We start from the raw sequence: 15429 nt of genomic DNA on the forward strand, positions 1-15429 counted from the left end.
TATATATCGATATACTCGTGTCAACCACTACGCCATATACATACACGTGTATGTAACGGAAATTATAATTGATAGAGACTCGATGCAGGACCAAAAGTATACTACACCAATATACATATGTGTATATATATAGGTAATAATTATTATTGATCGACGCACATTGTTAATATTACAGAATATGTATATATAATAAAGTATTTATGCATTATTGATTGTTAGCTTGACAATATGACAAAATGATAAAATATGGTTTCGCGTCAGTCATATGTGTCCAAACGAATAACAAATCCATTATTCTTTCTAATAATCTCTCTATTAATGAATTTACTTTGTTATTCCATCTACGGTATTGACCTGATTCCTACGAAATTTTATATTACCACTCGCTACAAAGTTTCCTATCGATACTTGGTTAAGGTCTTTGAATCTGTTCGATAGAAAACGATTCAATCGAAGTAAAGTTTTATGGGACAAAATTCTGAGGACTGTTAAAAAAATTTCCAATCGGTCCATGGGTCCAAGTTCCTTGCGTGCAATTTGACGAAAATTTTGAAACTGCCTGAGAAAGTCCAATTGATTCTCCCGGACGATCATAGGACGTATCTATATCCATATATATACATATATGTATACACGGGTCGCGGTGCGTGTGCGTAGCGTAACGATCCGTTAATAACGTTATACCGTTATCCGTGCATTAGTGGTCAAAGAGGTTATTTGCATATCGGATCGGTAATTTCCATCAAGCAGAAAACCGGCATAGCCGCACACGGCCATCCTCTCGCGGTGATTTATCCAGCAACCGACTGACTGACCGTACGTGAAATTCGAATATCCCCCCCCCCCCTCTATACCTCAACATTTTCTGATCAATGTGGGAGAGATTAGATACGGCTAACTCATCTCTCGTCTCGCTTCCTATATATATATATATATATATGTACCTATACGATATGATAATAACGAGGCTCTAAAAAAAATTTCACCGTCCGCCTTCTCCCAATACTATTTTTCCAATTTTTTTATTCACGCTCCATTGGTTTTCATCATCCCATGATTGCTGCTGCTGCTACCGCTGTAAATTACGACAGAGTCAGACTTGGTTAATTACGCGAGCTTAACGAGTTTAATTGTCTTGGCGCGTATCGATCTCAGCCCGCAATTCTCTACTTATATAGTCCCCCCCCCCCCCCCCCTCCTGATATTCAAATTTCCGATTTACAACTACATCTCGGTTAAGCAGCTCCTATATAAACGTACAACGCAGCGAGTGATTAAATATTGAGATAATTTTGCAGCAATCAGCAAAGTCCTGGAAAATGATTATACCAGCGAATTCCTTTTCGCTATCTAATAAACTATTCCGTTGAATTCCACTGTTTTTCGTCCCTGGCGTCTCCCTTAAAACAGTACACATATATTTAGATTTAAGATTGAAATGTTTATGTTGTTAAACTGTAAGTCGAACAACGCGAGTAATAACCGATTGCTAGAAATTTGTCTCTCGTCATAAGAATTCTTGCCAGCTGAACGTGTCGTTGCTCTTTAATTTCATATCTTTACTATAACTCAACGTTCGAATCTAACGGTGAAAAAAAAAGTGGAGAAATTTTCAAAGTCGCTTCCAACCTGTTTCTACAAACATAAACGTACAGTGGTTCTAAGGAAATGACGAAGAGCAACGCGCGAGAATCAGAATTATCGACACACGAACATTCCAAGCTTTACCAGTATTTACCTGTGACACTTGGTTAAACTATGCTGGACTGTGCATCGGAAAGTCACTTTGCATCCTGCGCCCAACTTTTTCCAGTTAAAACCACCCGCGTTATGTAATATATAGCATAATCGCGTTGCAATATAAAGCTAACGCACGACACGTATATATATATAGACGAATAAAATTATTTCGCCAAGCCAGCCAATCGTAATTAATACGTAGTAAAGTTAGCATTTCGTGAACGAATGATCCTTATTAAGCAAACGTAAGCACATCTCAATAAAAAATTCCTCGGTACGTTTGGTGTTGAAGCGTGTGTATATATGTATAGTGATTGAATTTAACGGTATAGACTAATATAAAATAGCATATTCTTGACTCTCCTATTATACCTGTCCACTGACCTAACTCAATGGAATATTTCTCCTCGTCCTCCTCGAGCCACAGCAGTTACTATTTCCACGGAGAAGCAATTTCCCATAATAAGAATAAGCCCGTCGATGGCAGCAGATCCAGTTAATTTCATTAATTAGTTTAATTCGGAACGCGCTGTATTTCATTGATCGAATTTCATTAGTTTCCTCTGTTTCATTTATTTCGCTCTGTTTAGCCCAGACAATTTGGTTAATTAAATTTAATTTGTCGATTTTTTCCTCCTCGCAGTTCCGGACGCGTTTCATTTTCTACCAGCTCCATTTGGTTAATTGATTTTAGCCCAGCGAATTGTTTTTATTCATTCGCCTGATTCAAATTCGCCTCGAGCTTCGTCTTTTTGCAACGGGGATCGGATTGGTACCTGTGCTATATATATATATATATGTATATACGACGCGTGCTTATGTATGTGCGAATAATTGGTAATTAATGGTGCGAGAGAGGGGTACCGTTCTTTTTTTCTTTTTTCTTTTTTTTAATACCACTATATACTATAGCATAATTTATGTAGGAGTATTTTACCATCTCCACGCGTTTATAATTCGAAGCGAGTTCTCGTTTCTCGAATTCCCAAGTCGCTGGATCGATAAATTTGTATTCCCGAACCGCAAGAAATACCTCTGTGACAAATGTTCTTGCTCGAAGAAAAAATACAGTTATTCGGACGGATACATGCAAATATTTTTTTTTGCATTAGTCTATCAATGACAGCAAAGCATCCATCCATTCTTCCACTCGCAGATCCTCCTCTCGCAATAATCACTCGACTTCCCAGTCACCTCCGTTCCATCCATAACGAATTTACACAATTTTATCCGCAATTTTCGCGTACGATTTTTGCAAATGGAATTCGTTAAATCCACCGACAAAATTACGATTCCCACTTGATGAATGTAATGAGATGGCAAAGTTTCGTTATTATCATAGTTGCGATTACGGTTTTACGCGCGTAAATTTCAAACTCGTGCGAAAGTTTCGCAGAGAGACCGTGGTAAGGGGGGGGGGGGGGGGTGGGGGTGAGAGAAGGGTTCGAAGGTAGGCCAAGGCAGTAACGTAGGAAGCGCGGGAGCCATTATGGCTCGTGATATTAATTATAATTAACGAGGGAGCTTTAACGTCCACTGGATTTTGCCTATTTCCAGCGCAGAACGGCTCGGATAAAGTTCATCCTAGTCCACATTCGATTATTATATCCGCTCGAGCCTTTGCGCCACGACCAACTTTATACGTATATATACGATCGGTGAAATATTTTGCAATAAATATCTCATCGCGACCATTCAACGGTAGATCTTTATCGAGGAGCGCGAAACAAGGCGAAAACAGGAGGCACGCGATGGACAAGGTTGAGTCGAGAGAGCACCACTACGCGTCGTGTGCTTCTTTATCGAATTAACCAATTCGATTAACGACTCTCAGACGTTGTTTCTCCCTTTGCTCGGCCACTAATTAAACCTAACGCGATTACAACAAATCAATAATTAATCGCGAACCGCCCAAGTAACCAACAACGTTCTACACGACTAGAATCGCGATTCTCGATAAAAATCATCAGCGAAATTCCACCAGAATTACACTGACAAGATCCTTTGAAAAATTCAACGATAAAATTTTCCTCGGTTAAACAATAATCGGAAAATCGCTTATTCTCTCGCTTTTTTTTTGCACAAAAACAGGAGGAGCAACGCGCGAGACAATAAAGTATATACGGACGATGAGGCTCGGTGAATGTTTGGTCGATACGAAGGGCTCGTCATTATCTTTCCGGGAACGGAACGTGAGAAATGGCGCGTGCTGTGCGCTGGTGGAGCGGCCGCGATTGATAAAGCGAGATATAGCTGAGCGAGGTTTGCGCATGCGCAGGCGCTAGTCTTCCGCGAAGCCATCGCTCTACGGAGTCTACTCCCAGAGTTCCCTAGGCACGTTACGCGTAAACGGATCAGAGAAACCATGCAATCCTATCTACTTTTCTACTTATGCGCTCCAGTTGGGCTGCTTCGCGCCTATACATATATATATATATATGTATGTATGTATGCATGCGATTCGCCAACTTTTTCGGCTGCACGCTAAGCCCGAGGAGCTCCTCCTCCGATCGAGCAAATTATTCGGTTAAAGTTTCGAGGGAGTTGGAAACGCGCGTGAATGCAAATTATAAGATCGTGTTTCATCAGTTCAATCGGAAAGAATGTTTTTTTCTATTATGATTCCAGGCTAATCCATGCCAGCATCCGATAGTGATCCTGAGGGACGTGGCCTCGTCGGATATGGAATCGTTGCTACGGTTCATGTATCACGGGGAGGTTCACGTGGGCCAGGAACAACTGGCGGCTTTCCTAAAAACGGCCCAAATGCTGCAGGTGCGGGGCCTGGCGGATGTCAACAGTGGCGCAGCTACCACCAAACTTCCGCAATCCTCGTCCGGTGCTAACCATGCCAGTGCACCGGTAATTATTCTTTTTTTTAACGCAACATGATTCTTTTATTTTCGCTACTATACCTCTCTGTCTACATATTTATATTTTTAAGAATTGCTATTTATACCTATATATAAGAATTAGCGAAACTGTGTAAAATTTGATAGTTTATCATAGATGCTGCCAAGAACCTTGAATTCAGCAATTTTTTATTCTTATAGTTGTTTAATGCTAGATTGAGCCTGTATATTGAGTACATATATATGTGTATAGAATAACAAGCAGATTTTACTTAAACCCGGTTACAGACGACACCGCGGAATCTCTGGCAGGACAATGGAAGGTCCGACATGAACGATAGTGGCTTGAGTCCTCCGTTGGAAAAGAGACCGAGGAGCTACAGTCCACCCTTGGGCAACCACGTAGAACCTAAAACAGATTTGCAAGAATCCCTCCTAGGCCAAGCTTTGGAAGGTGGACCAACGATACACACTACGCCTTCGAATAACGTTCAGGTATTTCCCATTATTCTCCGAGTTTGCGCGAAAACGACAATTAAAATAAAACCTGTACCCGATAGTAAAGATATTTTTGAATTTATCTAAAACAGGCGCAGTCGACGGGCGACGATTCCAATTCAATGTCCGATAACGAGGAGGACATGTCGAATAACGACAGCATTTTGAATTCCGTCAAGACGGAGCCTAGTGATATTCTCAACGATTCCATGGAGCACCATAGGGGTACCTTCCCTGCTGCACTCCTGGGACTTCAAGGTAAACGATTCATTCCTATATATATAGACTTTTTTTTTTCATTAATTTCGAACGTGGTCTCCCATAAATGGAGCCTGACAAAATTCTATGAAAATAATGAGAGAGAGCGAACGGTGGCAGTAATGATAATAAAGATCGAATCGAATTTTTCGCAGGACTGATGCCAGGACCTTCCGGAATCCACGCGGCTAATCAGGATCCAAATTACGGTAAGTGATCCGACGCAATGTTCGATTCTCATCTTTTTAACGATCTCGTAGCCTAAACTAGAATCCTCCCGACACGTTCCCCTATAAGATTCTGGTCTCTCGTTGTTGCGTTGAATGCATGGAACTCTCGTACCTCTCACAACCTTGCATCCCCTTTTGCCCAAGCCCTTGTTATTAATCAATAAAAATGAAAAGACACGGTGAGTAGCGTGGTAGCGGTGAATCGTGAATTCCTCGAAAGAGAGAGAGAGAGAGAGAGAGAGAGAGAGAAAGTTAATTACTGTATCAAACGTACTATAGAAAGATTCCGTATACGCACGTTCGAGTCACTCTATCTCTCGTTAGGCTCGCTTCCAATAAAATAGAGTGATATTTCCCAGTCCAACCCCTTCCCTCTCCTCAAATTCGTAACGATAATCGACTTAACGGCCTGACTGGAGAAAAAACGAAAAAAAAAGAAATAATAATGGTCAGAGAGAAATAAACGACTATTCGAAAGACAAAATTTTTAGTGAAACTTTCCACGATGCTGGATCCTGGAAAGAGTAGAAGTATTCGATGATAGATTTCGGTAAATGACGATAGAGAATGAATTGTTAGAGAAAGATTAGGGAAGTCAGTGTTGTAACGAGGCTTGTATAAGAGAGAAAGAGAATAAAGGAACACATAAAAGAGAGTGAAAGAGAGGGGGAAAGAGAGAGAGAGAGAGAGAGAGAGAGAGAGAGAATTAGTGTTTAAGGGATCGTACGAGAATTGGCCGCGACAAGGACTGACATTGGCTGGTGGTTCCAGGGCGGTGGCAGCCCTCTGGAGGAGACGGTTCAAGCTCGGGTTCCAGCTGGTTGCCGGCTACCACCTCCTCCTCCAGGAACGACCACGCCGGGTCTGGAACCTACCAGAGTGGAGGGCACAACGCCAAACAGCAAGACCTATCTTCCATCCTGCAGCATCATCACCATCATCATCATCAACAGCAGCAGCAGCAGCAGCAGCATCACACCACCAGCCAATCATCCCAGCAACATCCACTCAATCCTCTCAGCCTGAATTCAGAGCAGCTGACAATGATGCACCAGAAGCTGCAGAACAATCTTCAGGGTCTCCAAGCAGCGGCAGCAGCGGCGGCCTCGTCCTCCTCCTCCTCCTCCAAGAACGATCTCAGCCTCAAACTGGAGAACATAGCCATGCTCCAGCAACAACAGTCCAGGCGTTTCCACCAAAGCGACGGACTTAACAATTCTGGTAAACCAAAGTGTCCAGAGTGCGGTAAGATCTACTCGAACAACTCGAACCTCAAGCAACACATCGTCAACGTCCACACGGTCCAAACCGAGTACATCTCTTGCCACGTGTGCAGCAAGCAATTCAAGACCAAGCAGTACCTCCAGATCCACCTGCTCTCCATGCACGGAATCAGGAAACGCAAGAGCTACCCTCTCTACCAGATGCAGGCTCCTTCGATTCAGCAGCAACAGCAACAATCCACCACTCCCAACTCTCAGAACAGTCAGCAGATGCAGCAATACGCTGGAGAACCTTGGTCGGACGAGAAGCATTGAGAGTGCGTTTGCGACGATCGTTCTTCCAATGTCGATGGACCAGTGCGAGATCATGATGATCCAGTGTCGTGAGAGATGTGTTTCGAACAGCAATGACTGCCATGGCTTCCCAATACGTACTTTTCCACGTGACGAAGAGAGCCGCAGAGTATATATATATATTAAAAGAAGATAGATGCTTCTCAAGGAACAAAGACGAGAGCAGATTGATTTACTCCAGTATATATAGATTTAAGATTGCCGTTGAGAACCCCCTCCCCCTCCTCCCGAGAGAGGGACGGCCATTTGTAATTAGGCGTGTAAATAGTCACGTAGGATAGGCATAAGGGATGATGAAGAAGGTGGAGGGCAGCTGAGAGACTGGGACTGTCCCTCGAAGAATCCACTAATAACACAGAGTATATATAGTAGCAAGCATCCAGTAAAATAGCACAAGTTTGACGAGTTAGATTTTTCTATTAGGCTGTTATAAGGACAAGGGTGCGGAGTGTATATCGATAGGCGCGAGGGGAGTCGAGAGAGGTCCGACAAATACGGGATTGGTCGACCTATTTTCGCGTGTACCGCACTGCGCAGCTTTCCGCGCGAGATTCCTCGCTCTCGCTGCTCAAGCACTAAATTTAAGATCCTCCTACTACCAACCACTCCATTTTCATCAAATTCTAGCGTTAAAACGCCTTTAGATATATATATATATATCTATTGGCGTTGCTATCCATTAAGATTCCTTACCTCGCGAGAACAACAGCAACAGTACTGCACTGATCTTTCCAATGGAATTTTACCTATTGTTCGATAACTTTTTATTATTATTATTATTACTATTATATTAGTATTATTATTAATAACATTGTCATTGCCATCGTCCAGCATAATTACACCTCGTATTATTTTCTAAGTTAATAAAAAGAGATTTTGTGAAACTTGCTATTATATATTATGCAATATCAATTACTCCGAGTTTTTTGCATTGGTATTCAAGCAGTGCAATGATGGGCGCGTAAAGACCGATCAATTTTTCTCCAGTCTTCTCAGCGTTTCATATTTATACATATATATATATACATATATATGTATGTATATATAGAAGGCTCTCTCTCTCTCTCTCTCTCTCTCCCTCGTATTTTGAGAGAGATTAGATATTTGCACGTGTGTCGCAGTTAGAAATGCTGGATTACGCGGAGCCAGTCGCAGTCTGATAACGCTCGGAGGGGTACGAGGGGAAACGTATGCGCGCGAAATCGTCTTTATCCCACCTGGAGGAAGGCAGGCCATGCGCATTGTGCAAGAACAAGCAGCGACTTTACTCGGGCTAAAGGATCAACCTTCTCCCCCGCCGCTCTCTCGCGTCTTATGAAAACATTATACCATTTCTTTATAGCCGAGTTATCGCCCCGCGAGATTTTGCTGCGTTGTCGTAACGCAGTTACGAGAGACGCAACATATGACAAATCTACTCGATTTTAAGCCCCGTAAGCTTCGACTACGAGAAAACAGAGCCGACTCTCCTTCGTGCAAATTTTTATTAGACAGTAGAACGTACTTTTTTATAGACTCGATCGTTTTTATTCGTATATTGTATTGTGTGTATATATATATATACTAAAAATTGTTTTGCTTTCCAAAGCATTAATCGAATACACACGCGAGTCTTTTGCTGCATTGCTAACGGTTGAGAGACTCGAGACACGACAAAGTTACTCGGTTTAGGCTTCGTTGACGCAGTGTGGATAATAAAACACAGGGTTTTCTTATTTTTGTAGAAAATTTTGATCGAATCGTACGACGAAGGGGTGGCAGTATTAATTTTTAATCGACAAATCATACTTGGCGATAAGATTTTTTCTTTCGAGGGCATTGGCCGAAATACAGAAGCGAACACAGCGATGCGTCCAATAATACGTCTTTGGAATTAAAGGATGGAGGGGGCAAGAGAGATATAGGGTTGGTCGTATTGATCCCCGCGATTCAACAAACAACACCTACTTCCCCTCTACGCTACTTATACTTCCTTCTTCCCATTTCTCTCTAGGCTCTCCTCGTACTTGCTCCTATCTTCGCCTCGATCTGTACGCTTCAAAAAAAAAAAATATATATATATATATATATATGGTTTATCACAGAGGAACCCGATTAAACTTTCGCGTTTCACGAATTCGCCCCCGAACGTTTAAAAAAGGAGCCATTCGACCCTTCGCTCTTATAATCGGCTGATTAAAATCCATCGATCGGTCGAATTAATCGCCCCCGGTCGATAATTCGCGCGATTCAGAGGGGAAATTTAGACGGGTTGGAGTTTCAATCACCAGACAGACTGTTGGTAGTTGTTTTAGAAGAGTTTTGCGTTTGTTTTTTTTTTCGTTGGCTGCGATTTGGCTGGCTCGACGAATCACGCGAACTCCCAGTTAATTTGTTATTAAGCACGCGATTACCATTTTCTACGTTCCATTCCGGTTGAGAATCACTGCTAAAACAAACCCCGGCGGCTTATCCAATTCCGCGATATTTCCGCGAATCCCCACTCTCCCCTACAGCCCCCGGGGTTCCACCCTGCTCCACTATATAGTAATGGGGAAGCAAGAGCTGGCATTTGTTTTCCTTCGCTCACCACGCGACGACGCTCTATTCATCCTTACGTTTCTTTCTCTGGAGCCCCCGAAGGATTCTTTTCCACTCGTTCCACCAAATTTCCTTCCTTCCCCAACCATCATCCCCCCCCCCCTCCCCCTCCTCTTCTACTTCCTTTCAACAAAATACTTGATTTTTCTCCCACTATCGATCATTCTTCCACTCGCCCCCCCCCCCCTTAATTCTTAGCTCCCTCTACACTAAACGATTAGGACCGAGTAAATATTAAAATTGTAATTGATACTTCGCTCCGCTCCACCTCCACCCTCTCTTCGACAAATGGATTCATTAATTTTCTTAAGTTTCCTTTCCTTCGCACGGAAGATTGCGTCGGTTTCTTCGGAAGATCTCGGGTATCCGTTTTTTCGCTCGATGTGCGACTCGGGTCCTCCAATCTCGTCCACTTCTCTAGGACGAGAGGGAATCACGGGCGCGGTCGAAAGCTCCTAAACAACTGGACTACTTTTTTTCAATTCTCTTTATTTTCTGCCATCAGCGTAAAAGTCTTCTATTAACTTTGAAAGCTATCGCGTGGACACTCGTGTAAACAACATCTTTCTACATTTTTCTTACGCAATAAAATTGTCAAAATTTCATATTAATTATCATTGCACTCTGCAGTACATAAAAATGTCAAGAGTCATAGTTCCAATTTCTGGAACATTTTATCCGGGTAATTGCAGCGGAGGAGTTACCGAAAAATTGCAATTATATAACTCGTCCCGTCTGTTCTAGGTCGTCGGTATAATTGAATACTTACGGCATCGATCCGTTATTAAAACACCCCACGTTTCTTCCTTTTTCTCCCCGCGAATTAACGAGAAAGGAGCTTCCACTGCACTCGTGGCTCACAACCACAAAGATTGCCTCGCCAAAAACTTATCAAACGAATATTAATATTAAAAAAATTGTTCTCCAAGCTCCTCGTCTTCCCAAAACGCACCGACGTTTATACTTTTCGCGAGAAACTCGATAATTTTTCAAGCATCCTGATTCGACTACACCTACAAATTTACTCAACCCAAAAATTCTACCAGCTATCATCATTAATTAATAATCAAAAGAATATACACTCTGTAGGAAAAAATTTACAAAATATTTGTATAAATTGCTGATTAAAAAGCACAGGATACAAAAGACTATAGGCTTTTGGAAAACAGCTTTATAGAGGAGCAGTAGCGATTTATTTTGGTTTGACGGATACGATAGAGCGAAAGGGCAGATTAGAGTCATCTATCACCGGAATTCGATCGAGATAATTTGGTCCCCGCAGCCGAAGATTTTTATCGAGCTGACGGGGCTCTCGATAAGAGTCGGAGCTCGGTGGCATTTGCGCAGAGTTTGGCCACCGCTGGCCTACGTGTACGCGCGATATTAGGTTAGGGAGGGAGGGCTCCGAAAGAAGGATATAGCTGAGGGACGCGGTATAAACGCGCAACCCGATTGCGCGAGTACGTCGGAGGGTTCGGTAAATCTCACCCCGAACCATCCCCCACCCCCTTAAGCTCTGTATCCGAACATCCATGCATGCACACGCTCTTCTCGCCTACAGCAGTGTCCGTGTGCGTGCGTGTGTGAGCGAGCTTTCACCCCGTCGCGCCGCGTCGGTTGGATACCGAACACTATATATATATATATATATATCTACTGCTGCTTCAGCACGTACCATCCCAGCAAAGAAAAGATCCTTCTACGTCATTTCCACTAATCTTTCTCCATCTCTCCCAGTTTCGCCTCTTCATTCATTTTCTCCCAATTTCTATCTCCCGGCAATCCCGACGATTACGCACCCAACTTATCCGCGTGTACTTCCGATGAAATTCTATTCCGACCGAAGGAGATCGTTTCACTGGTTCGAGTAAAATCGCCCGATCGATTTAACGCAGCTTCCTCTTAATTTTTTTGCAATATTACGCGGGGATTACTAATAGCCATCCGTTGAACGCAAGAGAGGGATTCGATATTCGAGCGGGAGAAACTCCCCGTGTACCGTTGCGTGTGTGTGTGTGTGTGTAGGATTCGATATTGGAGAGCACGGAACTCGTTTCTGCTGGCGTTGATAAACAGCGCAGGGGGCCCTAACTTACCCCTGCCACGTAGATATCACCGGAGAAGAGAATTGCGGGCTAACGCTCTTTCCTCCCATTTCCTCTAATCTTTATTGGCCTCTTATTCGATCGATACCGCCTTTATCCTAATCCGCCTTGGAATATCGTAATAAGAACAATTTTTACTCCTACAAATAGAGCAGTCTCTATAATCCTAATGAAATATACAACTTTCTGGGATTATGCTCATTTTCCAAAGCACCGACTCTATTATTTATAAATGAAACTGTGATTGTGTGTCTGAGGGATTAAAAGATTATCTTTTTTTTTTACCTTTTTCCTTCCCAAATAGGATAGGTGAAACATTTCTTGCGACCATGACGAGGTGAAACATGTTTTTTTAAACAAAAATAACTCTACTTTATACGTTTTTCTAAAACAATTTGATTATCCCAGAGTTTTATCATCGTTCGATGAAACGTGGTTTTTACTACTTGGAAATTCTCTTCTGTATTTTTTTATTTAATTCGCGCGAGAGAGCTAGGGTCGTGTATATATAGGTACTATGCACGTATACGCGTGAGAGAACAGTTCTCCAGGGCTCGCGGATGTCTAGAACGTATTATTGCGCGCTTCCACGAACAAATGACAATTGCAATTCCCTCTTGGAACCTGTCGCATTAGTCTCAGGCAGCTCGCTAAATCGTTTCACCCTCTTGCCGAGAAAACTCCTGGTGAAAATTCGAGCCCCGACGCAAGATGGTAGCGGACTCTGCGCCCCCTTCCCTCCCTTTCTCCAGAACTTTCACCTAGCAATAAACCAAACGTTTCTACAGGAACGAAAAGAATATTTCTCCGTTATCATAGCATGTACAGTTTTATTCATTTTTCTCGCGTAAAAAGACACGAACACAGTTGTGAAAAAAATACCATACCCACTACACACGTCTGAGAATTATTTCGATGCGCGAGAAGCTCCCTGCAGCCAAAAGCAACTGATTTAACGCCAGATTAAATTGCTTCGTTAAAAATATATGATCAAGCTCTTCATTAAATTCTTGATTAAATTTCTGATTAAATCTCAGCTTTCATTTGGCCATTAAATTTGAATGATTAAATTCTTGATTAAATCTCATGATGAAATTCCTTAATTATTCGTAAAGGAGAAAAATTCCAAGATTGCGCAACTGCGATTTGGCGCTTCGTTAAATTTCTTAATCGAGGACAATTAGTAGTGGAGTACCGTACACAAGTGTCTGTATAAGAGGAGAGAGTCGTGAGTTTTTACAATTCTCTCTCTCTCTCTCTCTAATTCCGTTCCTACATATATATATATATATATATATATATATATATATATATATCGATTATTAAAGCAGGATAGTCTCACGAAGAAGGTTTGGGGAGCGAAATTTCGGCGATTGTGGAATGCACGTGTATGTACATATACATATATAGTGGATTGCGAGAGAGAGAGAGAGAGAGAAAGAGGGAGGATCCGACGCGCGAGATTAGGAAAGTTGTGAGAAAAGGACGCTTGCGAGCGGGTGCAGACTGAGCCAAGTTGCCGGCCGGCCGGCCGCCCGCGCGTATCACTCGGTTCGTTCAGGACGCTCACCACTCGGGGTGAATACGTCGCTTGGTATTCGACCTTCGTTTTCCGAGCGATCCGAGATATATTCTCGCCCCGGTATCGATTCTTCCCGAAGGATGGGAGACTCTTCTCGCCATTTTCTCAGCTCTTCCCGAATGCAGCAGCCGCACACACCGGGAAGATTGATTAAGCTGCCGCAACCACCCACGCCGAGTATATTAAAGACGTGACCCAACATAAAACCTCTCCTACATATATATATATACCTCGTCTCCCTCATGCTCCATACTGCACGATTCCTTTCAACAATCTCTCTCTCTCTCTCACTCTTTTTCCTATTGAGAAAACTCTAAACGATATATACACGTGGAATTTAATTGTTTCTTCAACACGCGAGGAGCAAATCTTTCTTTCGCTATTCCCTCAAAACGGACCAGTAAACAAACGATGATCGAGCAAATTTTCCAAAATCACAAATTTCATCGTTCGGTTCGCTCCTCGTTCGCCAACATTTAATGGAACGAGCTAAACTCGACAGTTTCTGAATAATTCCTTTTTGCTGCAATTTGACTAATCAAATCTTTTCGCTACGCAAAAATCAGTCCGTTCTACACACGCTATCCTTTGAGTACGCGAGAAATTTTTCTAGTAAACAATGGCGGAAAGCGAAAACTAATTAGAACACGAAGTACTCTATTTGCCTGATGTATTATATCTTCCTAATGGAGCTTAATCATTTTAGTCGAGTTTTATATCAAATTTATATAGATAGACTGTTTATTTTTAGTCGTCTCTCCAGTTGGTTTGCAAAATAAACTGTAATTGGCAGATACAATGGCACGCGTGTTATACATACTGCATATATGTATATGTACATTGTTATTATAGAGATACGGAATTAACGAGTCCAAACGCAAGAATCAAATGTATTCTGGTAAATCGATCGCGCGAAAGGAATATCGTTACGAGTTTGGTAGCGAAGATTAATTTGATCCAACGCCTGGATTTTCCCTCGTGGCACGACAGAATTAAAAAGTTCGTAGGAGGAACCAGATAAAACACCTTTGTCCTTAAGGTTACGTATGTTTTTCTTTACAGCCAAGTATATATATATATATATATATATATATATATATATATATATACAAATATATAGATACATATAGTAGCTTTGTATATAAAGCTTCCGCGAGAGAATGGTTTGTTTGGTCGATCGTTATCCGGGGAGCTTTGCAAGTTTGATTGAATTCTAGTTGCAGGCCTGTGTGTAGGTGTGACGGGGGTGGGAAAATGAACAAGTTGCCAAGAGGAATCCCCCTTTTTTCGGGTTGCGCAAAGCTTTTAGGTCACTCTGAGTTCTCACCGCTGAGAGATGCTATTCTCTTGTTCACCGTTCGAACATGACTCTAATGGACTGATAGAATTTCTACTTTCAGCCGGCTTACAATCCACCAAACTTTCTAAACTTTGCTAAAACACTATCCTATTAGTATCCGCTCTTTTATTTTCTCCTTACTCCTTTTCCTCCCTGTCAATATTTTGCAAAATTACTAGGACAATCTTGGCTTACCGGAGAGAGAGAGAGAGAGTGACCACGTAGCGCTATTTTTATCCTAAATTCGCAATTAACAATTTCTCCTTTTTTTTTCTATTCTCTCGAATTACAGCAAATATTTATAACGAAAAAACCTCGTTATTATTCTTTAATCGATCGATATCCAACCTGGCGTTTTCTCGGCGAACTGGACGAAATCTTTATTAACGCGAGTGTAAACACGTGCGAGCTTTATCCTTGAAATAACTTATTCGTTAGGCGCGTCTTAAGCAAATTAATCGGATTTAACGGATTTATCTCAAGGTGCCGAAATAAATCATCGGATAAAGCAAAAATTCTAAAGGTTCCCATGTCACTGCTTTATCTTGATAAATTACACGCAATTATTATCGAGCTTTTCACGAAGGGCCTACGGCATTGTCGCGCCTCTTATTATATTCACATAAATACGTACATTTAAAATACGAACAACATTACTGGATAATCGA

General features: G+C 42.0%; 1 protein-coding gene across 4 annotated transcripts in view; it reads left to right on the forward strand.

Annotated features, from left to right (window-relative positions):
* The window catches only part of ab (abrupt), a 57423-nt gene that overhangs the window by 20661 nt on the left and 21333 nt on the right, over positions 1–15429 (forward strand). For 3 of the 4 annotated variants that reach the window (XM_066732208.1, XM_066732205.1, XM_066732206.1), the window contains exons 4-7: positions 4369–4602; positions 4881–5087; positions 5183–5348; positions 5504–5557. In XM_066732208.1, coding sequence (XP_066588305.1) covers positions 4369–4602; positions 4881–5087; positions 5183–5348; positions 5504–5557 — 661 coding nt within the window. Of the gene's footprint in view, positions 1–4368; positions 4603–4880; positions 5088–5182; positions 5349–5503; positions 5558–6349; positions 7258–15429 lie in introns of those variants that run through there. The other variant, XM_066732209.1, reaches the window with a different exon arrangement.

The sequence above is a fragment of the Prorops nasuta genome, unplaced genomic scaffold (assembly GCF_024137725.1).
Source record: "Prorops nasuta isolate Cenicafe-Biocafe unplaced genomic scaffold, Cenicafe_Pnas_1.2 PNAS00010, whole genome shotgun sequence".
NCBI lineage: Eukaryota > Metazoa > Arthropoda > Insecta > Hymenoptera > Bethylidae > Prorops > Prorops nasuta.